Below are 24,629 nucleotides of genomic sequence, written 5' to 3' on the forward strand. Positions count from 1 at the left end.
AAGGCACAACGCTGCATAAGACCACGGAGGAGCTCATGCATTCCTTCCACAGGCGCTATTTTACTGAGCACCTACTACTTGCCATCCATCGTGCCAGGCAGTGGGGACTCGGTGGTGAGTAAACGAGATATGAGTGTTGACTTGCAGTCTACAGGGAAAGACAGAACTGAATGGAATAATCACACACATATTTCATTTCAAACAGTGGTGTGTACTATGTGGGTGAGTAACAAGCCGGAGGGCATATTACCCGTGCACTTGGACAGTCCTGGATGGCAGAGGAAACTGAGGAAGGCATATTTTACTCAAAAGGTAAATACGAATGGGCATTACGTAGGGTAGCATGTGGGGATGGGGATGGTGTGAGGGGAACATCTTAGCAGAGACAGTGGCTGAGGAATGACAAGGCCAGCGTCTGTGGGGTGGAGCCAGGGCCTCTGGGATGGATGTGCACTTCTGTCCTGCACAGCGATCTGGTCCGCTGAGCTGTGAGGCCCGAGCAGGCTAAGAACTTTGATGCTCATCCAAAGACCAATGGGGAGGACTTCCCTGGTGGTCCAGTGGTTAAGACTCCACACTTCCACTGCAGGGGGCGCGGGTTCGATCCCTGGTCAGGGAACTAAGATCCTGCATGCTGCATGGCCATAAAAAACAAAAACCAGGGCTTCCCTGGTGGCGCAGTGGTTGAGAGTCCGCCTGCCGGTGCAGGGGACACGGGTTCGTGCCCTGGTCCAGGAAGATCCCCCATGCCGCAGAGTGGCTGGGCCCGTGAGCTATGGCCGCTGAGCCTGCGCGTCCAGAGCCTGTGCTCCACAACGGGAGAGGCCACAACAGTGAGAGGCCCGCGTACCGCAAAAAAACAAAACAAAACAGAGATCAGTGGGGAGACCCAGAAAGTTTTTCCAGGGGAGTGACCTAATTAGATCCACACCTAACTGTAGAACCACTATTGTCCGATGCAGTGAGGCCAAACAGACCCAAACATGGGAATTTGAAGCAGAGAAAGGTTTATTGCAGAACCAAGGAAGGAGAACAGGCAGCTTGTGTTCAAAAACTCCGAACTCTCCAATGGTTTTCGGGGAAGAGTTTTTATAGGCAAAATTTGGGGTGAGGGCTGCGGGGTGTGTGGCTTCTTCTGATTGATGAGGTAACAGGGCGGGGTGCCAGGAATCTTGTGCTCAGCCTGAAGTTACCATCCTCCACCTGGGTGGCGGCCCTAGTTCCTGTAGAGAAAGATATATGGATACATATATGTGTGTATATATATATATATTTATCCCTTGAGGAGGAACTAGGACTCTGCCTTAACGCTGCACTGCTTTTCCTCTGTCTCTGTGTTCCTTCACTTCCCTCATTAGTAACTGCCTGAATCCACCCTTTGGAGCTCAGGGAAGGTCTAGGAGGCTGAAGCCTTTTGCTACAAACGAGAAATGGGGACCCAGAAAGGCTTTTGTACCTGGGAGGGCACCTACGGTCCCACTTGGTTTGCCCACCCCTTGGCAGTAGAGGGGAAAGGGAAAGTTGACAGAGCACAGAGAACCCAGGGGCCAGGCGCAATCTCTGAGGGTTAGTTTCTGAGGACGCAGGAGGAGGAGTGTGGATACAGGACTGCGAAGGATGTGGCAGACGTGGGCAGGCGGTCACACAGGAGTCCACTACCGCCCGCTCTCCCCCCGCCCATGGAACTGAGCATCGCTTTGATGGATCTGCACTTCCCTGGCTCTTAGACCCAGGACATTCCCTGTGTGTTTGGAGGAGGGAGCCGGCACAGGCTTGATTTGCCGTTGCCCGTTGCTCCTGGGGGCAGGCTCAGCCCCGACGGTCCTGCAGCTCTAAGTCTGCGAAGTGCTGCACACAGCGGGGCCCATGTGAATGGATCAGAGACCAAGGGAATCGCGTGGGGTCACGGTAGGGGGGCCCTCTGCAGTCTTGGAGCTGGTCAGACATGATTGCCCGGGGATCGAGGGCTGCCCCTAACACCCCTGTGGTGGGGAGGACATGGCACACGCGCCTCTCTGCCTGCTGGGTCCCGAGGGTCGCACCTCCTTGAAGACAGCATGGCCCCAAGGGAGCAGCCTCCTCCCCGCACTTTTCTGCGGCCCCAAGCCGCTGTCTCCACACACTGTCCCACTCCTTGACGGGCTGGCCACTTGGCCCTGACCGCACCGGCTCCCGGGCAGCTCAACGCCGGGAGGAGGGGCCGCGGCACCGAGGACATCAGAGAAGGTGGCTTTAAAGCCGACTTCACGGGTCCGGGCCAAAGGCGGCCGGGAACTAGACCGAAAGGGAAGCCGCGTCAAAGAGGCGAAGGGGCAGAAGGACTGACCTGGGCCGGGGGCTTGTCCTCCCGATGGGGGCGTGTCCCCCCGATGAGGGCGGTCCTCCACAAGGGGCGTGTCTTCCAGAAGGGGCGTGGCGTCGGGGCCTCACGTGGCGTGTTCTCCAGCCGGGCGCGCGTCCGTCGCACAGGGGCGTGGCGTTGGGGCGCCCGGGGCGGAAACAAGCAGGGCTCGGCTTGGGCCGCGGGGTCCAGGCGAGGGTCTCGGCGAGGGTCGCGGTGCGCGCGGGCTGGGACTGCTGTGCGCCTGGAGGTCCCGGTGAGGTGGCGGGGCCCCTGGGGCTCCCAGGGGTCGGCGGGCGGGGTTCCGGCGCCTCTCGGGGGCCCGCCGCGTCCTCGGCCGTGGGCAGGGGTTGGCCGCGCTGTTCGGTGGCCGCCGGCCCGGTGCACGGTCGGCTTAAGGAAATCTGCCCCTTTTTAGGGAAGCGCAGGGCCTGGCGCTGGACAAGGCCTCGCGCCCTCGGAAGGCCGCGCCTTTGTACCCCTACGGGGTCCTCCGCCGGGTTCGGCCGATGAAGCCCGCGGCCCGCCTGGGCGCCCTGTGCCTGGCGCTGTGCTGCCTGGGCTGCGCGCGCGGGCTCTGGAGGAGGTGAGCTGCGGAGGGGCGCGGGGGGGCGGGAGGGCCTGCAGGGGGACACGGGTGCCCGGAGCCACCGAGCGTCTCCCGGAGGCCTGGCGCGCACGCTTTCCGTCCAGGGTCCGGTATCCTGGTGAGGTGGTCGTGGTTCCTCTTTACAGGTTTCTTTCTCTCGCCCTTCCTCCGCTCCCTCTCGTTCCCTCTTTCCATCCTTTCTGTTGCAGCTGACAGTGTAAGGGGTAAACAGGCTGTGTGGGAGAGGAGTCTCATTTTACTAATGTAGTGGAGACCGAGATTTGAGAACCAGATTTTAATTTTCTTCTGTTTTATTTGGGTAATGCTTCAGTTAACAGAAGGATTTCATACTTACTTCGCAGGCCTGGGAAAAGGTCAGTTTTCTTTTTTTAAAAAATTGGCGTATAGCTGCTTTACAGCGTTGCGTTGGTTTCTGCTGTACGACGAAGAAGTGAATCAGCTGTATGTATACACACATCCCCTCCCTCTTGGACCTCCCTCCCACCCCACCCCCATCCCACCCATCTAGGTCAGCGCAGAACATTGAGTAGAGTTCCCTGTGCTATACAGCAGGTTCTCATTAGTTATCTATTTTATACGTAGTAGTGTATATATGTTAAAGCCAGTCCCCCAATTCATCCCACCCCCTTCTTTCCCCCCTTGGTGTCCATACGTTTGTTCTTTGCATCTGTGTCTCTATTTGTCCTTTGCAAATAGCTTCATCTGTACCATTTTTCTAGATTCCACATATATGCATTAATATACAATATTTGTTTTTCTCTTTCTGACTTACTTCACTCTGTATGACAGTCTCTAGATCCATCCACATCTCTACAAATGCCCCAACTGCATTCCTTTTTATGACAGTAATATTCCATTGTATATATGTACCACATCTTCTTTATCCATTTGTTTGTTGATGGACATTTAGGTTGCTTCCATGTCCTGGCTATTGTAAATAATGCTGCAGTGAACATCGGGGTGTGTGTGTCTTTTTGAATTAATGGTTTTCTCAGGGTATATGCCCAGTAGTGGGATTGCTGGATCATATGGTAGTCCTATTTTTAGTTTTTTAAGGGAAGTTCATACTGTTCTCCATAGTGGCTGTGTGGAGAAAAGGGAAACCTCTTGCACTGTTGGTGGGAGTGTAAATTGTTTTTCTTTTTTAGTGAACCACCGTTGCTGTTTTATCACTTTAAAAAGTACCATTAAATTTCAGTTTTCCCAGGAAGTGTATTTTCTGAAAAAGAGCTCCATTAATTAACTAATTGCTGCTGTCAAGTTAAGAGTGTATCATCGGAGAGGTAGTGCGGTGCACGGGTTGAGTATGAACTGCTGGCTCATATCCAGCTGTAGGACCTTGGAGCTCTCCATCAAGGTCGTTCATCCTAAAGCCGAGAGAGTAACAGCACCTGCCTCCTAGCCTTGGTGCCAGGAGACATCAGTTAAAGTACAGAACGTGCTTAGAACCATGCCTGCCTGGTAGTAATCAGTACACCTCAGCGAAGACGTTAGGCTGTGGTGTGTGTAGTATGTGGTCACCTCCAGCTGATTCTCGCGATTCACGCCACTGATACAATTGGCGAGCAAGGCATGGTCTCGAGAACGTGCGGGTGAATCAGACCCTGAGGGCCTCACGGGTCAGCGGGTGTTTCCCAGGTCCTCTTTCTCTGCTTAGTGGGCCTTTCTCTTTACAGCACAGTCAGCATCTCCGCCGCCTTGGGAGGGTGTTTCTCTCTGGGTGGTAGGTGGTTATTGTGTGACAGACGTTGTGAGTCTTGGTAGTTTTATTGAAAACTGCATCCTGCTGGTCTAGTTTTCCCGGCCTCTGCCTGACCTTCCGGCCTCAGTTTCCACCTATGTGAAATAAGGTTTTCGTACCCAGAAAAACAAAAAAACCCTCTTCTCATGCTTCTCCCAGCTCTAATGCTCATGCTGCAGTTCTCTTTTCTCTTGTACTGAGCACTTGCTCATTAGTTCAGACTGAAAAAAGTTTCGAAATATCGTGAATTCTCTACTTATTCAGCAGTACTCAACTATTTACAAAACTAACGTGTAACAACTTAGTACTGTTTTGCTGTTGAGTCTTTGCTTCTAAAAATGCATTAATCCTGAATTACGTGTCTGCTCGAGTTGTATCCCCTGTTGCTGCTGCTGTTTTCCGTCTGTACAGCGAGTTTTTTCACAAGCCGGCCTTTCTGCCTCTGTCTCTGTGTGTGCTAAGCCTTGCACACCTGGTGGGAGGGAGGGTCCCCGTGTGAATGCTACTCCACGACCCCTCATGGAGTCTCAGGGAGGGACGGGTGGGTTTCACGAGGACGTGGGAAGGAGCCCCTAGGATCAGACGTCACCCATCCTGCAGAGAACGAGTAAAGCTTCCTGGTGGGTGGGGTGGTGACAGCAGCCTCGCATGCCACCCTGGTGCTGTTCTGTGGCCATGTGAGCTACGAAAACCATTCTGTTTTCAGGCTTCTGGGTCTCACAAATGCTGCCGAGGGGTAAGGGGTCTGTGTCTGCACCGCGTGAACACCTGAGGGGAAGGGCGCCTTCTGGTTCATTCCCTCACTGCCGCTCTCTGCTCCCCTTCAGCGGGGGCCCTCTCGGCTGCCTGATCCAGCATCTCCACCCTCTCCCCACCTGGCAGGCCTGCCGTCCTCCTTAGTCACAGCCCTTGGCCCTCGGCGCCGTGCGTCCCGCACGTCCTCAGTCGGCACAGCCGTCGTCCCCCTCGCTGGCAGGTGGCAGGTGCGCTGCGGGACGGTAGGGACCCGGTCCCTCAGCTGTGTCAGGGCCGCGTGCGCAGCCGCAGCGCCGGGCCTGTGGCTGGCGCCCCGTGTTCCCCGAATGAACGCTGGAGTGAGTGGATGGATGAATTGACCTTTCTGTACCTTTTTAAAAAGCTCCTGAAAAATATGTCCCTTGTCTTTTAACAGTGACAGCCATGAGTGGCATAAACTAATTATGGTTCACCACTGGCCTGCGACAGTGTGCAAGGTGAGTTCTGCCTTGACCGGCCCCTCTGACCAGTGACTCCCCGTGCCGCCCCCCCCCCGGTGAAGAGGAGGTTGCCCAGCAGGTTTTCTCACCGAGCGCCTCTTGCTGACCGAACCTCCCGGCCTGTCCTGCCTCACGAGGCGACACCTTCCCGGCCGGAGACCATCCCTCAGGGAGGGCCTTGCATAAGGTTCTGGGGGCGGTGACACAGGCCCACAGATGGCGGGGGCTGGCTCAGGCATCACGAATGTATCCTCCCAATTCTGGGGGTCAGAAGTCTGAAACCAAGGTGCGGCAGAGGCCCCTTCTGGAAGTTTCGAGGGAGAAGTGCTCCAGGCCTCTTCCTGGCTTGTGGCGGTGCCGGCGCTCCTTGGCTTGTAGGCACAGCCTCTGCCCCGCCTCCGCGCCGTGGTCTCCATCCGTGTGTCTGTTTTTTTATTTTTCCATTCCTTTTTTTTTAAATTAATTAATTTATTTATGGCTGTGTTGGCTCCTCGTTTCTGTGCGAGGGCTTTCTCTAGTTGTGGCAAGCGGGGGCCACTCACTATCGCGGCCTCTCTTGTTGTGGAGCACGGGCTCCAGACACACAGGCTCAGTAGTTGTGGCTCACGGGCCTAGTAGCTCCGTGGCATGTGGGATCTTCCCAGACCAGGGCCCGAACCTGTGTCCCCTGCGTTGGCAGGCAGATTCTCAACCACTGCGCCACCAGGGAAGCCCCTGTGTGTCTGTTTCTTATAGGAACCCCAGGGATTTCACGGAGGGCCTACCCTCTTCCAGTCTGACCTCCTCTTAACTTGATGACACCTGCAGAGACCCTGTTCCAGATAAAGTCACCTTCAGAAGGGCCTGGGATTAGGACTTCAGCATGCCCTCCAGGGACAGGCCTTGACCTGTCCCCTCCGTCCACTATCGCAAATCTCGTTAAAATGTCTCCGCCGGAGCCTTGCCGGCCTCCTTTGCTCCGCTCGGCACAGATGGCGCCTTCCCTCCTTCAGGGTGGCCTCCGTCTGGCCCTGCCTCGCCTGGTGCCCTTGTCCTTGTAGAGCGTGTTGCAGAGGCTCTGTCCCGAGAGCAGCCAGCTGGCGCCCCTCCTGCTGCCTGCGGGCCGTGCCCACCCCCCGTCCATCTTGGGGGCAGTTGTCGCGCCGATCCTGGTATTGGTGCCACGACTCTAAAGTCGTTTCATCATATTGCTCAGCTGGCCCTAATTTTTTTGACAGTGTTTCTGAAATTTTGACTTGAAAATTCTCAATTTTGAGGCCTTTTCTTAAGTGCTGGGAGGCGGAGACATGTGTAAATGGCAAAGCCTCACCACCTTAGCGTTAGCTACCACCCGCCCATCACACGGCCGCCACATCTTTCTTGTGGTGAGAACATTGAGGTCTGCTCTCTCTGTAGCATTCAAGTGCGTGAAACAGCATTATTCGCTGTGATCACCATGCTGTTCGTTAGATCCCCAGGCTTGTTCATCTTATAACTGGAGGTTTGTACACTCTGAGGAGCATCTCTCTCCCCGTTTCCCCAGCCCCGCCCCTGGCAGCCACCACGCTGCCCCTGGAAACTCATTTCTAACAGGGGATCTCTTACTGTATTAGACTGCTCTGGTTTTAGTTTCCCAAACTTTACAACTTCCTGTGTCTTTCTCCCTCTGGTGCTGGTTCTTTGCTCCAGGGTGGGGAGGACAGTTGGCGGTAGGCAGAATGGAGTTGCCTGTAAGCTGTTTTCAGTTTTGTTGGGAATCTGGCTCTCACTCCTACGTAGTGAGGACGCATGGGAGCCGTGGGTTCCTTCAGGAAGGACCTGTGTGGAGCTCCTACCCTGGGTAACGCTGGGAGATTTGCCTTCAGGGCCTGGGACGAAACTTGTGGGTGTTCCCGTGTGCTGACTAAATATGCATGGAAGTGCATTCCTGCCTTGAGGCTTCAGAAATGAGATGAAAAAAATCCATTACTAGCAAAATATCATTCTTAGGGGATTCATTTCGATCCAGGGCGGCCATGACAAGGGTCCTGCTATCACAGTCAAGTGTCATCCCGGGGACAGGGCCGTCTCTGGGCTCCTGCCCCTGTGAGCGATGTACGCGTCACAGGTGCAGGGACAGGTCTGTCCTCAGTGCTCAGCACGGCCCCTCACGAATGCTTGCTGACGCGGGAAAGGAAGCGGCACCTTGACCGCAGTTCCCGCCGTAGAGGCTCCTCTGAGACGCTGGGTGTAGAGCTGAGGTGGAAGATCCCCCTGGGGCCTGTCTGCCCGTCCCCAGCCTCGCACTGTGGGAAAGGGCCCGCCTGCTTTGCGTGTGGTTTCCTTGGGGATGAGATGAAGTCCACCTCTCGCTCTGATCCCACACTTCGTCCTCCCGCCCTCTGCCCCCTTGTTCTGTAGCCTCACATCAGACATTTCAGGCACCTAAACCAGGCCTGCCCTCATTTCCAGACCGGCCGTAAAACGCAGCAGCCTCGCTACATCAAAAGGTGATTCAAACAGGAGGGCCTTGCGCATCAGCAGGTGATTCAAACAGGAGGGCCTTGCGCGTCGGCAGGATGTCTCAGCACTCCTCACCAGGCCCGGCATGCACTATTCATTTGCTTATTCACGGCGGGGCTACTGGGCCTGGCTTCTGACCCACTGCCTGATAGCTGAGGTGATTATTGTTTTGGAAAAACCCCATTTTAGCTAAACAATTTGGAGGTCCCTAAAACGTGTTACACTGAGATTTTTATCTCTAGAGTTTATCTTTAATGTTAAGGATATGCTCCTATTCTCACCTTGGCATTTTTCTTGGCTCCAAATTTTCAATACTTATTATTCCACTGTTGTATTTGGGCCTGGTGCCTGAACAAACTTGAGTTTAGCAGGATACCGTCAGCCTCTTGTTCTCATTTTTGATTGTATGACAAGAAAATTATTCATGGGTAAATATGAGTGTATCCATCAGATTGACTTAATTTTCAAGCACATAAAAAGAACAAAAGTAGCTATTAAATTCTGTTTTCCAAATCGTTGGTTCACTCATTTCCAATGAAATATCCAGCCGCCCCCCCCCCCGCCGTGGTATTCTCATGAATACTGCTTATGGTAAATTACCACGGAACTTATTTCGTGTTAGTCCTGTATTGGATCTCAGTGATATTTGTCAGAAGAAAGGAAGGTTGTTAAGTGTATTTAACAAACAACAAACCAGTTGTCTTCTCTGTCTTTTCTCCATAGGAAGTTAAGGACCACTGCAAAGACCCCCCAGATTACTGGACCATCCACGGATTATGGCAAGTACTTCATGCGTTTAAAACTTCAGCAGCCTCGGAAGCTGGCTGACCTGGAGATCTAGCTTGAGTCTGATCCTGATGTGTATACTTGTGATTTCTGTTAGGAGTTTACTCAATAGACCAGATCCTTATTGAAAAACATCTTTAGTCTTTCTAACATAACCCTACTTCTGCCGTACTTGAGTTCTGTTTTGATAGAACAGTAACAGTCTAGTTTAAATATGCATTTGAGGATTCTCGGTACATTTTAGATCACTAAATCTTAATTTTCTTATTTCCTTTTGGGGCCAATAAGTAAATGCATAACAATAAATAAATAAATGTGTGTCTATTACATATATATATGATGTGTATGTATAGTATACGTACTTCACAGACACCCAAATTTATTTTTCTGGTTTTGCCTGCATTTTGTTTAGTTTATTTTTTTGTTGTACGTGCGTATATTTGTGATGTTAAACTACGTGTGCTAATTTGCCCAAAGGGATCGGCCTGGTCCCCCTTCTCCCCGAGAGGAGGGTCATCCTGGCTCGTGCTGGGCTGCTCCTCAGGGACAGGGGTCAGCAGAAAGCAAATTAAACCGGGGCCTGAGGACCTGGCCTCATCCCACCTTTGGGTTCCTGGGATTTTGCTCACGTCCTCGGCTGTCCTTGAGCTGGGGGACGGCACCCAGCGCTGTGGGAGCTGGGCTGGTCTCGGGTGCTGGGCTGGCCTGCCGACCCTGGAGAAAGCAGGTTTGGTCCCTCATGATGTCAGCTGCAGGTGGAGGCTGAGAGTTGACACGTCCAGAGTTAGACACGTGAAGACAGCGTCACATGCGCAGGTCGGGAGGGTACACGTGCTCGGTGCTGAAAGAAACATACCAGGCACTTCTGAGCACGATACATGTGTTGTCCCATTAATCCTCATCGCCTTTAAGGAGACGGGAACTCATGCTCTTCTCACACTGTGGCTGATGAGGGGACATTTGCAGACTCAGAGCCCGGCTAGAAATCCCCGCCGGGCCGGCTCCGGGGCGCCCCCTACCGGCTTGTTTACTGTGCTTCCTCTGCTAGGAAGTCGGCCGGTTTGCATTGTGCCTGGATGTTTTGAACGACTTTCCACTTTGAAAGAAACTCCGATAGTGATCGCTTGTGCCCGAACATGACTCACGTGGCAGAAGGAATTCCCAGTTAGAAGTCACCTCCCTTTCGTTCTCTACAGACCTTAACGCAGGTGTTTTCTCATGCCGTTTGGAACCAGCCCAACCAAGACTAATTTCTCTTTATTTGTTCGATTTTAATTTCAAGGCCTGATAAAAGTGAAGGATGTAACCGATCCTGGCATTTTAACCCAGAAGAGATCAAGGTATTAACTTTTTTTTTACTTTCTATTTTATATGGGAGTGTAGTTGATGAACTATGTTGTGTTAGTTTCAGGTGTACAGCAAAGTGATTCAGTTATACATACACATGGGTCTACTCTTTTTCAAATTCTTTTCACATTTAGGTTGTTACATAATATTGAGCAGAGTTCCGTGTGCTACGGTTACCCATTTTAAATAGAGCAGCATGTACGTGTCAATCCCAATCTCCCAATAGATCCATTCCTCCTCTGAGTGTGCCCTGGAAGTCATGCTTTAAGATGTATTCACCAGCATTTACTGATATCTGAAATAGTCCCACAAGTTAAATACGATTTGCATTTAGTTAAATCCTCCTCTGCCCTGGGCCCGAAGCGCCGCAGTGACTGTGTGAGGTGACCCTGGCCCCAGCCCACGGCCCGTCATCCCTGCTCCGGGACTCCCGGCCGCTCGGCGTGTGCTCAGGCGTGTGTGCGCGGCCCTGGCTTGCAGAGGCGCCGTGGCCCCCAGGCTGTCCTTGCTGGCTGCGGGCAGGATGGGTTTCTCAGTGGGCCCCGTGAGCAGCGAGGGAGCGGTGGGCCTTTCTAGGACAAAGACTCGTGGTACAGAGGGACTCCTGGCACTGGGAGAGTTGGTAGCAGACGCTCCTTCCGCACGTGCGCACACGCCTACACGCGCACACGTGCACACGCGTGTGTTCACCTCTGCACAGGGTGCTGACAGCCCCTCACGTGTGACTAGTCAGCTGTCGAGGTAACTATACCTGGATTCACAGGGCCGGGCCTGTGCGGCTACTGGGGCCTCCCTGAAAACATGGGGTAGAATTACGGACCCCTTCCAGGACTATGTGGCCCCCAGGAGGACAAGGTAATGAGTTCCAAACCCATCACAGGTTTTAGTCCAAATGGAATTGTTTCCTCCTCTTTCCTTCTCATGAGGACCTTCAGTGCTGTGAGCATGGAGGCCTGAGAGGCTGGAGCCCCAAAGCCTGGTGAGGTCTCTTTCCTCAGACATACTTTTCTCTTCCCGGACTGACTTCGACTCCCGCTAACGTTCCTGGTTAGAGTCTTGTGATCCTGCAGCGGCATCCAGGTTAATTTACTCGTAACAGTGTTCTGCGTGCCTGCAGTGTATCGGGCACCGGGCCAGGGGCTGGGGACACGGGGAGCAGAGCAGGACGAGGTTTCTGGCCACCTTGCCTGCAGCCGGGAGCCAGCACACACATCACAGAGTGACAAGCGGAGTGCCTGGGGGGAGAGTACTTAGAGCTTAGGACGGTGGACCTGGGCCAGGCTCCCCTGAGGAGGTGATAGAGGGCTGGAATCCGACTTAACCAGGAGATGGGAGAGGAAGGCTGGGGCAGGAGCATGTGCAAAGGCCCCGGGGTAGGACGGAGATTTTGAGAAACTGGGGGGAAGCCAGTGTGGCTGGGGGGTGAGCCGTGGGCCGGGGCAGTGTTGAGGGCCAGGTCCTACAGAGCCTGTGTACTGGTTAAGGGTCGTTTGTCAGCGTGAAGACCCAGAGGGAAGTCGTTGGAAGCATTCAAGCTGGAGAGTGAAGGAAGCCAGTGTGGCTTTTCTGTGGTTGCCCCGGCTGCCTGCCTGTTAAGTGAGGAGGCTCTGCAGGGTCCCTGCCAGAGGCCAGGAGCCTGGAATAGACGGAGGCTGTGGGGATGGAGGGGGAGGAAGCACAGGCAGAACCGACTCCGGGTGGGGGCTTGTCTAACTAGGGGGGTGTCAGCCTCCTTCCCCGGCCCAGGGGACTGCGCCTTGGCACATGGGATCGAGGGTCAGCTGTGGACACGTTGAGTTTGAAGTGCCCTGGAAGCATCCAGGTAGGGTCAGTGTGTCAGGAGAGAGGTCTGAGCTGGAGATGACCTTCGGCATCAGCACAGTCAGTAAGGCGTACACGTGAGTGCGGATGGGGTAGTGCGGAGCTGGCAGGGACCAGCCTCCAGTAGCCCTGGCGTTCAGAGCAGGAGGGACGAGGGCCACGCAGAGAAGCAGCCAGAGGGGAGCTTCGCAAAGGAGTGTAGCCAGGGTTCCTGAAGCGAAGGCGGGGGGCCCTTTGGATGGAGGGCTTGGGGGCCCAGGCCAGGTGAACAGCAGCAGCCCTTTGTTCAGAACAGTGCCACTTTACTTGCTTTGTAGCAGAGTGTCCAATCTAGCATCTGTCCCAAACAAAAGCAGCCTAGTTCGGGCAATAAATTATATCGTCGCCCTGCTCCCCCGAGGGCTATGGGGGCAGGTGGAGGGTAGGTGGGAATGGAGACAGTCAGGGAGGGCAGCATCTGGGGAGATGTCCGGCCGTGCGGGGTCGGGGGCGGTGTGTGAAATCGGTTCATAGCTGCTGGGTTGATGGGAAGGACCCATCATGGCAGGAGTGGTGGCAGGACTGAGAAGGTGAGGTCATCCTGGGCCTGGTTACACACCTTTTTTTAATGGAACCTTTTCTGGCCTTGTGGGTGTGTGGGAATTGGAAAATAAACTTGAACGCGGTTCAGTTTAGGGTGACTGACCAGTGTAGGGCTAAGACTGCCCAGCCCAGACAAGCTCTTCTCTAGGGAGAGCGAGAACTTGTATTTTGTGTTTGATTTCATTAGTAGACACTATTTTTTTAGAGCAGTTTTAGAAACCTAAAACGGCAAATTTAAGTGGAAAGGACAGAGTTCCCATACACTTCCTCCCATGCCCCTACCCTGTACAGCGTTCCCCAGTCCAAACATCTGCGTTAGTGAGATACATGTGTTACAAGTGATGAGCCAGTGTTAATACTTTATTACCGACTAAAGTTTATCGTTTACGTTAGGTTCACTCTTCGTGTTGTGTGGTTTTTATGGGTTTGGACAAATGTGTAATGACATGTATCCACCATTATGATATCACACACAGTAGTTTCACTGCCTTAAAAATCCCCTGTGCTCAGCCTGTTCATCCCTCCCCAACCTCAACCCCTGGCAGCCCCTGACTTTCACTGTCGCCACTGTTTTGCCTTTTCTAGAACGTCATGTAGTTGGAATCATACGGCAGGTAGCCTTTTCAGGTTGGCTTCTCTACCTCAGTGATACGTACTAAGGTTCCTCCATGTGTTTTCATGGCTTGATAGCTAATTTTTTTAGTGCTGAATAATATTCCATTATCTGGATGGACACAATTTGTTTATCCATTCACCTGTCAGAGCTTGTATTTTCAAATACACTTTCATGCTTACCCAGATTTCACGTTTAGATGTGTCTTAAGAAACACTTCATGCCAAATAAGCCCAGAATCACCGGACTCACCTGAGTGTTACTAATCCGCAGAGCTCAGTTCTGTTTATGTAGTAGCTTCTCAGGTTTGCCTTCTGGGTTTTGAGTTGTTAGGTCCTACCTCGACTTATTCTCATTGCTGTCACTCTGCACAGGACCTTTTGTCAGACATGAGGACGTACTGGCCCGATCTGCTGCATTCGTCTCCTAACCGCAGCCTCCATTTGTGGTGAGTCTGAGTTCTGGGGGCCGTCACGAGCCTGAGGCACGGGTGTGAGCTTCGGGGCTGTTCCGGATGCAACTACGGGAGCACAGGTAACGTAGAACCTGTCTCCCAAGGCTCAGAAGCTGGAGTGGCCTTTTACCTGCTGTGCCATTTGTGGAGCTGGCCTTCAACGGATAAAAAAATGAGGGCAGGTAGAATTTACTTTGTAAACTTGCTTTTTAATCTGTTAGATCGTTCATGACTTCGTTTTAAAAACTTCCTCTACTGAGGCTTAATTAAGCCAAATACTTGCATATCTAAGATGCCAGCGCCCCAAATCAGACAGGAGAGAATGTTCCTCAGAGAAATGGTGCTGTTGTCCTGAAATTGATAAGAAAGAAGACGTCCTCACAAGACAATGACCTCTCTCTTGTGACTCAGGGCAGAGAGAAGGTGAGGTCTTCACGGAGGCTGAGCCCCGTCCGTCCCAGTGTCCTCAGTTCAGTGGGAGCTGAGCCGAGGAGAAACGTGCTCTGTTTAATTCAACAGACCTTTTTAAATGGTTGCTTTTGGAGAAGATAAAGTTGTATTTACATTGCGTTAACCAAAGATAATTCTTCATTTTCTCCCTCACTGCACGGTGGCAATTTATAATTCACATGACAGTGAGTCAGATTTTGTCCCAAGTGATTAATTTAACTTTGAAATAATTTTGTGTAGACGCTTCAGGAAGAGTTAAATCTGGAGAAAAGCTTTTTGAAACAAAATGGAGTGACAGTGATGTCTGGCCCCCTGGTTCACTGGTGTTCGGTTTGAGTTCACTCGAGGGTGCATGGCAGGGAGAGGTGTTTTAGGACGCGCGGGTCTGGGTCTGGAGGCTGCCGTGCCCCCTGCACGGGAAGAGGGAAGCCCCCCTGAAAGTTCGGGAGACGAGTGGTCCAGGTCTCCAGTGCTGGCTCTGTGCGGCCTGTGTTCTCGAAAGCGGTTTCAAAGTAGATTATGGCCTTGATGAGTTGAATGTGAAAAACAATAGAAAAAATTTCAGATAGCACTTCACAGTATACTTCAGAGCAGAGTCTTTGGTGACTAAGTGAGCAGAAGAGAATATTTCCAGTTGTTAGGATGTTCCGTGATAGAGTCAATCAGATTTTTGTCAAGTGACTTAAAAATCCATCACTAAACGTACACAAAGATGGCCTCCCGTGAGCTGAGTCCTTCAAGATTTGATCCAATGGTGTGGGCAGAATAGAGAATACAGAATAAAGGCAAAATGATTTACCTCTTCAGGATAAATTACACACTTAAAAACTGTTGTTCTAAACGGAAAAGGTAACACTGCACTCTGGTGAATATTTACGCCCCTGGATGTGGGCCCGGCCCCCGTGGCCCTGCCAGGACCGGCTCCCTGGTTATTGCACTTGGGTAGCTGTGGCCCAGGCCGCCTTGGCGCAGGTGATAAAGCGTCCATGGAGGCACCCCGGCCTCTCCTGTCCTTAAGGGGCAGGCTCACGTCCGAAAACGTCTCTCTTCAATCTCAATTAAGACTCGTATATGCGAAGGAGAGGGTCTTGGCATCTCTTGGTGCTCAAGGTAGTTCCCTAAGATTAAATCTATTAACACTATCAGCCATCCTGAGAAATACTATGTGTGCGACCCTCTGCACAGGAGGATTTTTGTTGGTTTTTTGATTCTTGTAAGAAAAAGAGCGAGAGTTTGGTCATTCCTGGTTGGCGATGCAGCCTCACTGTGGATGGTGTCCCTGGGCCTCAGCAGGAATCGTTGCCTCTCATCCCCGAGACAGGCCAGGCCAGGCCGTGGCGGAGGGTGACGTGACATCACTCAAGTGCCTGCTGGGGGTGAGAGGGCCACACCATAGTCGCGTCTGATTGGTGACAGACAATTTCGTGTTAAATGGAGAGTGTCCGATTCCAAAAGATGTGTGATTCGATGTTTTGAACGATAGTAGTATCAGGACTTTAGCATCCTCTTATCTCTAACATCTATTGAGTTAAACTTGCTCCAGGGAGACTTCCCTGGTGGCGCAGTGGTTAAGAATCTGCCTGCTAATGCAGGGGACACGGGTTCGAGCCGTGGTCCGGGAAGATCCCACATGCCGTGGAGCACCTAAGCCCGTGAGCCACAACTACTGAGCCTCCACTCTAGAGCCCACGAGCCACAACTACTGAGCCTGTGGGCCACAACTACTGAGCCTGTGTGCCTAGAGCCCGTGCTCTGCAACAAGAGAAGCCACCGCAGTGAGAAGCCTGCGCACCGCAACGAAGAGTAGCCCCCGCTCGCCACACTAGAGAAAGCCCACGCGCAGCAACAAAGACCCAAGACAGCCAAAAATAAATAAACTAAAATTAATTAATTAAAAAAAACTTGCTCTAAGGACTTCCCTGGTGGTGCAGTGGTTAAGAATCCGCCTGCCAATGCAGGGGACACACGTTCTGTCCCTGGTCTGGGAAGATCCCACATGCCGCGGAGCAACTAAGCCCATGTGCCACAACTGCTGAGCCTGTGCTCTAGAGCCCACGAGCCACAACTGCTGAGCCCGTGAGCCACAACTACTGAAGCCCGTGTGCCTAGAGCCCGTGCTCCACAGCAAGAGAAGCCACTGCAATGAGAAGCCTGCGCACAGCAGCGAAGACCCAACGCAGCCAAAAATAAATAAATAAAATTTAAAAACAACTTGCTCCAAGAATAACAGCAGTGGACATCTTGACTGTTATTGCAGGCTGGGAATGTTTGGGCGTGTGTGACATGCTCTGTGGGCTTCAGCCCCTCACTTCTCCAACAGCCCCTGCAGGGCGTTCTAGAATTGCTGCCCCTGTCCTACAGAAAGTGAGGCACCCATAATTCAGTTACATGTTCAGCTAGCTGGAAAGAGTCTCCTTTTTCTACTTCATAGAATTTAGAAAGTTATCAAATACATCACCCTGGAAGCTATTCTAGATGAAGAAAGTTAATTACTTATCTACTTTTATTTTTCCTCATGGCTTTCTTAGGTCTGAGAGACTTGTAACTTACAGCCATTGCAGTCACTTAGAATTGGCACTCTGGGTGATGTTATCAAAGAATTAGCGCACATTTAGATTGTATTTCTGGGAGACTGCATGTGGGTGCCTTTTGAAAGCTTGCATGAACATTTTTTGTGAACTCTTCATGAATTAATCACTGATAAAGCTGAGGAAAGCTGATGGCCGTTTTGTTTTTCCATGCTAACCATGGTTAACATCTGAACTGACAAATTGTCAATCATTCTAAAGTGGGTATAAATTACGTTCAGCAATTGATTGGATGGCAGCGCAAGGCAGTGGGAAGGGCCCTGAGCCTGGGGTCGGGTGCAGGTCAGGGGCTACCTGGCCGGGTGGCAGGTAAGCCAGGTTCCTAGCCAGCCCCTCTGAGCCTCGGTTTCCCCGTTTCTAAACCAGCAGTAATGTTTTCACTTTGCAGAGTTGTGAGAATCAAATGAAGACTGGGAAGACATTTTGTAGCACTTTAATCGTTGATAAGATGTGAGGAGTTACGATCAATAGCAGTGCTTTTCTTGAATACAGGCAGCTGCTTGTTTGCAGACACTGGGCTGGGCTGTTGCTTCAGAACAGGTGTCTGTGTAGACGGACGTCTGCGCCGTAAGCAAGCGCGGAACTGGCCCCAGGCAGTGTTGGTGATCAGTGAACCTGCCTTTTCTGTGCCAGTGGCTGTTTAGCCGCTCCTGTGAAATCCCCTGGCTGGCAAGCCGTGGCTTTCCAGGAGGACGCCCAGTGCCGTGTGATTCTGTGGGTGCCTGAACCATGGTGTTCTCTTTTTTCTCAGCTTGGGTTTGTTGTTAATTGTCGAAGCGAACTGGAGCAGCTGAGCAGAGGAACGCCTGGAGAGCAGTGATGAGTGCTCGTGGAGCTTGTGCTGGGTTCAGGGGTCTCGGTCCTGAGCGGGGGTGGGGAGCTTTGAGCAGCTGCCCGTGTTGAGGTGAGGAACTTTACCCCTCCCGCTTTGTGAAGGCAGCAGCGTGCCTGCCCGGGAATGCCCTGCACAGAGAGGAGCCCGTGCAGACGGTTTACTGGGAGATAGTTTCATTACTTTTTAACCAGAGATTTTTTAAAAAACATCCTTTCAGGAAGCATGAGTGGGAGAAGCACGGGACCTGCGCCGCCCAGCTGGAAGCCCTCAATTCCCAGAAGAAATACTTCGGCAAAAGCCTGGATCTGTCTAAGGAGCTTGCCCTGAACAGGTGGGTGACTTGGTCCTGTAGCCTCGCCTTCCTCGCCCCACTCTCCCAAGGCACCCCAATCCCGGAGCAGCGTCCCTGCCTCCGCTGCCGGGGACCCGGGGAAGCGTCCAGTGGGGTCGTCCCTGAGAAACAGCCACTCCTCCCCTGAGCCTTTCCAGATGCCTGGGGGCCCCGACCACTCAGAGCAGCCTGAGAGCCTCGGGGGCTCATCAGACGTACTTGAACCTGAGGCGGGCAAGACCGACGGGGGCACGCCTCTTAGCTGTGGATCCTGATAGAAGCGTGTTGCATTATCAAGACCCGCACGCCCGGAATCCTTAGGTCTTTGCTCTGCTGCCCCGCGACAAGCAGGAGGGGGTTCGGGGTGAGGTCCTTGAACCCCTAGCGACGATCAGGCCCCGGGTGAGCTCTGGGGACTCGGAAACCCAGCGAGGGCCCTGCTGAGAGCCAGGCTCGACCTAGGGAGCTGGGGCAGGCCGGCCCGCCATATAGGCAGCGTTTCTTCCTCTCCTTCATCTCGGTGCTCAGAACAAACCGGGAACTAGTGTAAAAGCCGTGGCGGGGAGGTGGCACAGCTCACTTGGGCCGGCAGAGCGTGCCCGAGTCCTGTGGAGAACCTTTGCGTCTCCTTGAGACGAGGACACCCCCATCGGTTCCTTGCACCTGCCCCGACGTCCCAGCGTTGGGGGCTCCACGGGACGTGTCCCCGTCCCACACCCTGCCCCGCTCACTGCGATCAGAGCGGAGTGACGGCTGGGATCTGGATGGGAAGGATCTCAGGCCGAGGCGGGAGGGGAGCGCCCTTGGGGAGACGGGGAACCACAAGGCACACCCGAAGTCAGGCGCTTAGCGCCCCGGCTCCTGATGGGGGCCAGTCGTGTAGCTCCTCCCTCCTTGGGTCTGCTCGCTGCTGTGAGGTGCTGGGGGCCGCCCGCGGAGCCCGAGGTCGCCTCCAGCTCTGGATCTGCAGGGCTGAGTGCCCGCGCTAAGGATGTGATAGAAATGGCAGCCTCTTACACGTCCTGGGTGTCCTGCACGGGCTTCGTGCTGGAAGCAGAAGAACAGGCCCTGTGAACACATTTCCCCACTGCAGAGGTCCCGGGGAGAGGCAGCCCAGGGCGTGTCGGGCAGCGCCCAGCGCACGAGAGCCACGGGTGCTTCCCACCCACCAGCCCCCGAGGGAAGGAAGGTGCCCTCTGTTTCCCACTACGGACCTCACAGTCCCAATTCATGAGCAGCGTGAGTCCCACTGCACGACAAAATGAATCAGCCCTACACATACAGGTATCCTCTCCCTTTGGGACTTCCCTCCCATTTAGGTCACCACAGTGCATCGGGTGAGTTCCCTGTGCTATACGGCGTGTTCCCATCAGTTTCTATTTTATACAGAGTATCAGTAGTGTATGTGTGTCAATCCCAGTCTCCCACTTCCTCCCACCCCACCCCTTTCCCCTTGGTGTCCATACATTTGTTCTCTACGTCTCTGTCTCTATTTCTGCTTTGCAGCTAAGACCACCTGTACCATTTTTCTAGATTCCCCATATATATGCGTTATTACACGACATTTGTTTTTCTCTTTCTGACTTACTTCACTCTGTATGACACTCTCTAGGTCCATCCATGTCTCTACAAATGACCTAGTTTCATTCCTTTTTGCAGCCCAGGTTTTACTGAATCAAACAGGAAAAGGGGAATAAACCGACATGCTGACAGTTTTAAAGTCAAATATCTGAATAATTCGTCCCTTCATCCAACAGCTATTTATCAAGGACCTCCTGCTTAACGCTTTTTGAATGCTGGTGGCTTTACCTTTATACACACGGGTGCAAAGCTGCTGAATTCTGGAATCACTGGAGTGTGTTCACAGGGGCCCACGGAGTGAAAGGCACTCCTGGGAATACAATGTCTGTTAAAAACTACGTAGAGGGCTTCCCTGGTGGCGCAGTGGTTGAGAGTCCGCCTGCCGATGCAGGGGACACGGGTTTGTGCCCCGGTCTGGGAAGATCCCACATGCTGCAGAGTGGCTGGGCCCATGAGCCATGGCCGCTGAGCCTGCGCGTCCGGAGCCTGTGCTCCGCAGCGGGAGAGGCCACAACAGTGAGAGGCCTGCGTTCCGCAAAAAAAAAAAAAAAAAAAAAAAAAACTATATAGAACAACCACAGAGAAATCCTATTCTTTCCCAGTTTCTCCAAGGAAAACCTAAACTCTTAGTACTCATAAAATTAAAATTGAGTCAAAACTTAAACATCCCTTCTATTTTTCTCTAATTATAAACCATTACTACAGATTGTATTTTTCTCAAACGTAAGCCTGTCACATCATAAAGGAGCAATTTTAAATTCAATTTATAATATAGAGGTAGCAAACCTGGAAAAATGTGAACTATCTTGAACCGAAGCTCTCAGATTACCCACAGATATGGACCAGGGGATTAACGCCAAACTAATCAGCTCGGTAGGAAGAATTGTACTCTCTCCTGGTCTAGATGCCAGGTTTCCCCCAGTATTTCTCTCTTTGCCGTATTTCCTGGATGCCTTAACCCAGGAGGGTTCTGGAGCAGTGTTACCCCGAAGAAATAGAACTCAAGCCACATACGTGGTTTTAAATTTTCTAGTAGCCGGATTAAAAAGAGCAAAAAGAAACATTGGTTTTATAGTGTATTTCGTTTAACCCAATATATCCCAAATATCACTGCAACTGGTAATAAATACTTAAAAATCATTGAGAAGTTTTGCATTTGGGGAGCATAAAGTGTTTGAAATCTGGCATTTATCCTACAGTGACAGCACAAGGACGGGCAGTGGGTGTGTGTCTTCAAGGACCTCTTCCCGCTTGTTCTAGGACCACACAGCAAAAATCCATAGGTCACCGATGTGCAGTCTCTAGAGAAACTGTCTCGTTAATGCTTTTGCCAGAAACCATGACTGACGGAGGCAGGGCCCGGCTGGAGTCCTGTTTCCCTCAGGCAGACCCCTGTCTGATGATGTCAGCGCCTGGGGTCCCTGCATCTTCTCCACGTGGTCACAGCTGGGATGATCCAGAGCCGTGATGGGGGATACAGAGCATTTTTGGAATTACTTATCCTGAGAATATTTTTACACCGTAGTCTATCATTTAGTAAGTTAACCATATCATACTATGATTAGCATTCACTAGAGCTGGTTAAAACCACGTGCTTTAGGAAGTGATTCCAGGCTGTAGGGGGGATTGAACCTATTTTAAAGATCTGACCAAATGCAAGATTGTTAGGATAAGGCTAGAATCCCAAATCAATTGCTAAGTATCGTTTAGGACAGGCGTGGCAGATGCGTGGTTATGTGATAGCAGCTCCAGTTGGTCGCAGCCATCCGGACCGCTGCCGAGAGGTTCCGGTGCTGGAAGGGGGGCCCAGATCAGACACGCGTGCGCCCAGGGTAAGGGGAGGTCCAGGCGGCCTGAGCACCATTTATGTGCTGCCCTTGTCAACAGATTTGTTGCCCCAGGTAATAGAAAGTACACACTTTCCTTTAAGTGTCTTCATTTTTACTGTGAAATATGGTAAGAACGAGAAAGGAAAATGGACCTTCATTATAGTTATTTTTTTTTTACTTTAAATTTTAGCACGCTCCAAAAATTGGGGATAACACCATCTACTTACTACCAGGTAAGTCTTGCTTTCAGCTTAATCAAATGTGTATCTGCTAACTGGGGACACCTGGCCACGTTCAAGTGTCCCATCAGCCTGTGAGCTACACTCAGGTTTTAAAGCGACCCAAACCAGACCCTCTGACCTGACTATTATGTTTCTAAATAGGTTTTATTTAAATCTTGTTTTCCTCTGTGTTTTGAGTGTAAACTAAAGGCTACTTAAACCGATGATTTTGAAGCAGATTGATGATTTCATGGTGAGAAGTGTGTTCCGGGTTCGGTAGAATATGTAGTTGGAAACCACCGTTTTATAATGGTTTGAGGAGGAAAGTGAAAATTTGTTTTTATGATATAACTATGCTTTGTTGCGTGAGAAAACTAGAAGTTTAAGCATGGCAGAGCCTGTTGGCTGGTGGCCTCTACAGAAGGTCATTGTTTCCACCCAGGGTGACCCTCTGTGAGCACAGCTGCGTTTGTGCTCAGCCAGGCCACCCCTGGCATCGGTGGCCGCCAGACCACAGGCGTGAAGCCTCTGCTCTGTGGCCCTTTGCAGATATAAAAAAGCCTGAAGGTGTGGCTGTAAAAAAGCCTGATACAAGATATATAAAAGCCTGACAGTCACTGATTTTCGCAATTCTGAGTTCGGTGCCATGGCTGGATGCTGAACCATCATTCTGGTCTCGTGACAGTCGGTGGAGCTAAGTCTGCACTTGAGTCTTGCTCTTTGTATCTGCTGTTTTCGTCCCTCCCTGGAGAGTAGGGACCAGAGGGAACGGTGCCCTTCAGGAGTGTCAGCTGCCCTTTGTCCATCCTGCCAGGAGGCCGTGAGGCCGTGTGCTTGCCGGCCCCTTGGTTTCATCTGGACTCCCGTTTAAGTACATAAAGGGAATTTTTTACATCCTTGCTCAGAACTTGACATTCAGAGAACTGATTTCGATTCTAGCAAAAGCAACAGTGACAGCACATGTTTTCTGAGCTCCTCTGTACTGGAGACGTCAGGTTTGGTGTCTGAAGTAGCGTGATGCACGGCACAGGCAGGGTCCTGACCTCTGATCTCCTAGCAGGAGAGTTGGTGCTTTTAAAAGCACGCGGCCTCTAGGCCCTGGATCAGGACAGCAAGGAGAACGGAGACCCTTGTAGAGCGGCTTGTGTGGATTCCGGTCTGGAGTGGGGAGCCCAGGGGGGCAGCCTCATCTCCTTCGGGGATGGGGGGGGTGGGGCAGTTCATTCACCAGCATCTTCCAGTTCTATCTGTGAGCCAGGGGAGCTCGGGGATGACGCTGTTGTCGGTTGTTTGCGTTCGTGAGAGTAGAAACCAGTGTCACTCGTTCTGAGTAAAACGGAACTGTTCATTTTCTCTGTTGAAGTTTCATTTCTAATGCACTTTATCTAATTTCAGATTTCAGATATTAAAGATGCCCTTGTCAGTGTGTACGGAGTCGTGCCCAAAGTCCAGTGTCTTCCAAAACAGGTCAGACGTGTGCTGTTCTGTCATCCTTTCTGTCCCCATCAAGAAGACGAGTTCAGCTTTTCTGAGAGCTTTGTCCTCACCGTGAAGTTCCCGGGACAGAGTGGTGTATGTGTGGGTGTGCAAACGGGCTGTGCTGTGTGTGCATGGGCGCACGCGCGCGCGCGCGCGTGTGTGTCTGTGTGCATGGGCGCACGTGCGCATGTGTGTGTGTGTGTGTGTGTGTGCGCGCGCACTTTGAAATAATAAACTGTTGACACCGTGCTAGGATGGGGCTCGTTTCCTGGCAGCTTCCCCCTAACAAGGCTCCCGTCCTGGAGGGGTGGTGCAGTAGGGGCGAGGCAGCGTGGGTATATTTTGCAGGTAAACATTTCTCAGTGTTCGCATTGTTAGTCTTAGACGTTTCAGTTGTAGTTACCTGTCCAACTCATAGATGGATTGTACTTTCTTTTGTCAGCTAATAAAGTCTTAACTTTGTTTAGTGATAGGGTGCTGTTTACCTACTTATCAATAAAAAGCTGTGTCTTCTCCTGGGACAGTGATGCAGATGCGGTGCGTCTGGCTGTGTCTGCACGCACCGTTACTGATGTGTAAATTTCTAAGATGAAAGTGGGGTCCCTTCCCTCACGCCGCCAGCCTGGCGCAGGGGAGTGGCTGGATGGTGACCACAGGTGCTGCCTTGGGCCCCAGCCCCACTTCACTGCTGGAGCTAGGCCTGCTCCTGGAACATGGATCCTGGGTCCAGAGCCACCGCTTTTGTTTTTCTTCAAGTTCTAAAACTCGCTGATCATAGAACCGTCATGATGATCCAACCTGAATTCTAAGACGTCTTTTGTTCCTCATTGCAGGGCGACGAGGAGGTGCAGCTCCTTGCGCAGATTGAGGTGTGCTTCTCCAAGGACCTGCAGCTGCAAAACTGCATGGAACCCGGGGAGCCGGCGCCCCGAGGGCTGGAAGCGAGGCCGCCGAGGGCGGCGGCGAGCCTGGGGCTGGAGATCTGCAAGGACGGCGTCCTCTTTTACCCCGCACTCAACAAGACCAATCACTGATGCCCACATTTTGTAAATAGTCTTTATTTTGAAAAGCAAGAGGAATTGACAAACCACTGCTTTTTAAAAAGCAACTCCGAAGTGAAATCTCCTGTTTACAACCTCTTTACCTAAGCCTGTTCTGTTTGTTTTGCTTTGCACTCCGTGTCTGGGAGTTGATTTTCATGGTACATGTAAAGATGGGGTGAACTTTGGGTACGTTGAAAGGGAGGAAAGTTCCCCGCCTCTTGGCTGCTTTGTGACTGCAGTAAAGCTTATGGTTTTCTTTTT

The 24,629-nt window shown here is 52.0% G+C and overlaps 1 protein-coding gene across 2 annotated transcripts; it reads left to right on the forward strand.

The window, feature by feature from the left end:
- Positions 1 to 24,629, forward strand: RNASET2 (ribonuclease T2). Of its 2 annotated transcripts, none has more exons than XM_033403993.2 (10): positions 1 to 114; positions 206 to 312; positions 5,864 to 5,924; positions 9,132 to 9,187; positions 10,477 to 10,534; positions 13,932 to 14,005; positions 18,102 to 18,215; positions 21,816 to 21,858; positions 23,242 to 23,313; positions 24,159 to 24,629. In XM_033403993.2, exons 3-10 carry the CDS (start codon positions 5,892 to 5,894, stop codon positions 24,357 to 24,359), a joined length of 651 nt encoding a protein of 216 aa, XP_033259884.1. In that variant the 5' UTR covers positions 1 to 114; positions 206 to 312; positions 5,864 to 5,891; the 3' UTR covers positions 24,360 to 24,629. The 2 variants fall into 2 exon arrangements, with proteins under 2 accessions (XP_033259884.1, XP_012391851.1); XM_012536397.3 differs by lacking the exons at positions 1 to 114; positions 206 to 312 and adding exons at positions 2,458 to 2,597; positions 2,760 to 2,927.

Source organism: Orcinus orca, chromosome 12, assembly GCF_937001465.1.
Source record: "Orcinus orca chromosome 12, mOrcOrc1.1, whole genome shotgun sequence".
NCBI classification, from domain to species: domain Eukaryota; kingdom Metazoa; phylum Chordata; class Mammalia; order Artiodactyla; family Delphinidae; genus Orcinus; species Orcinus orca.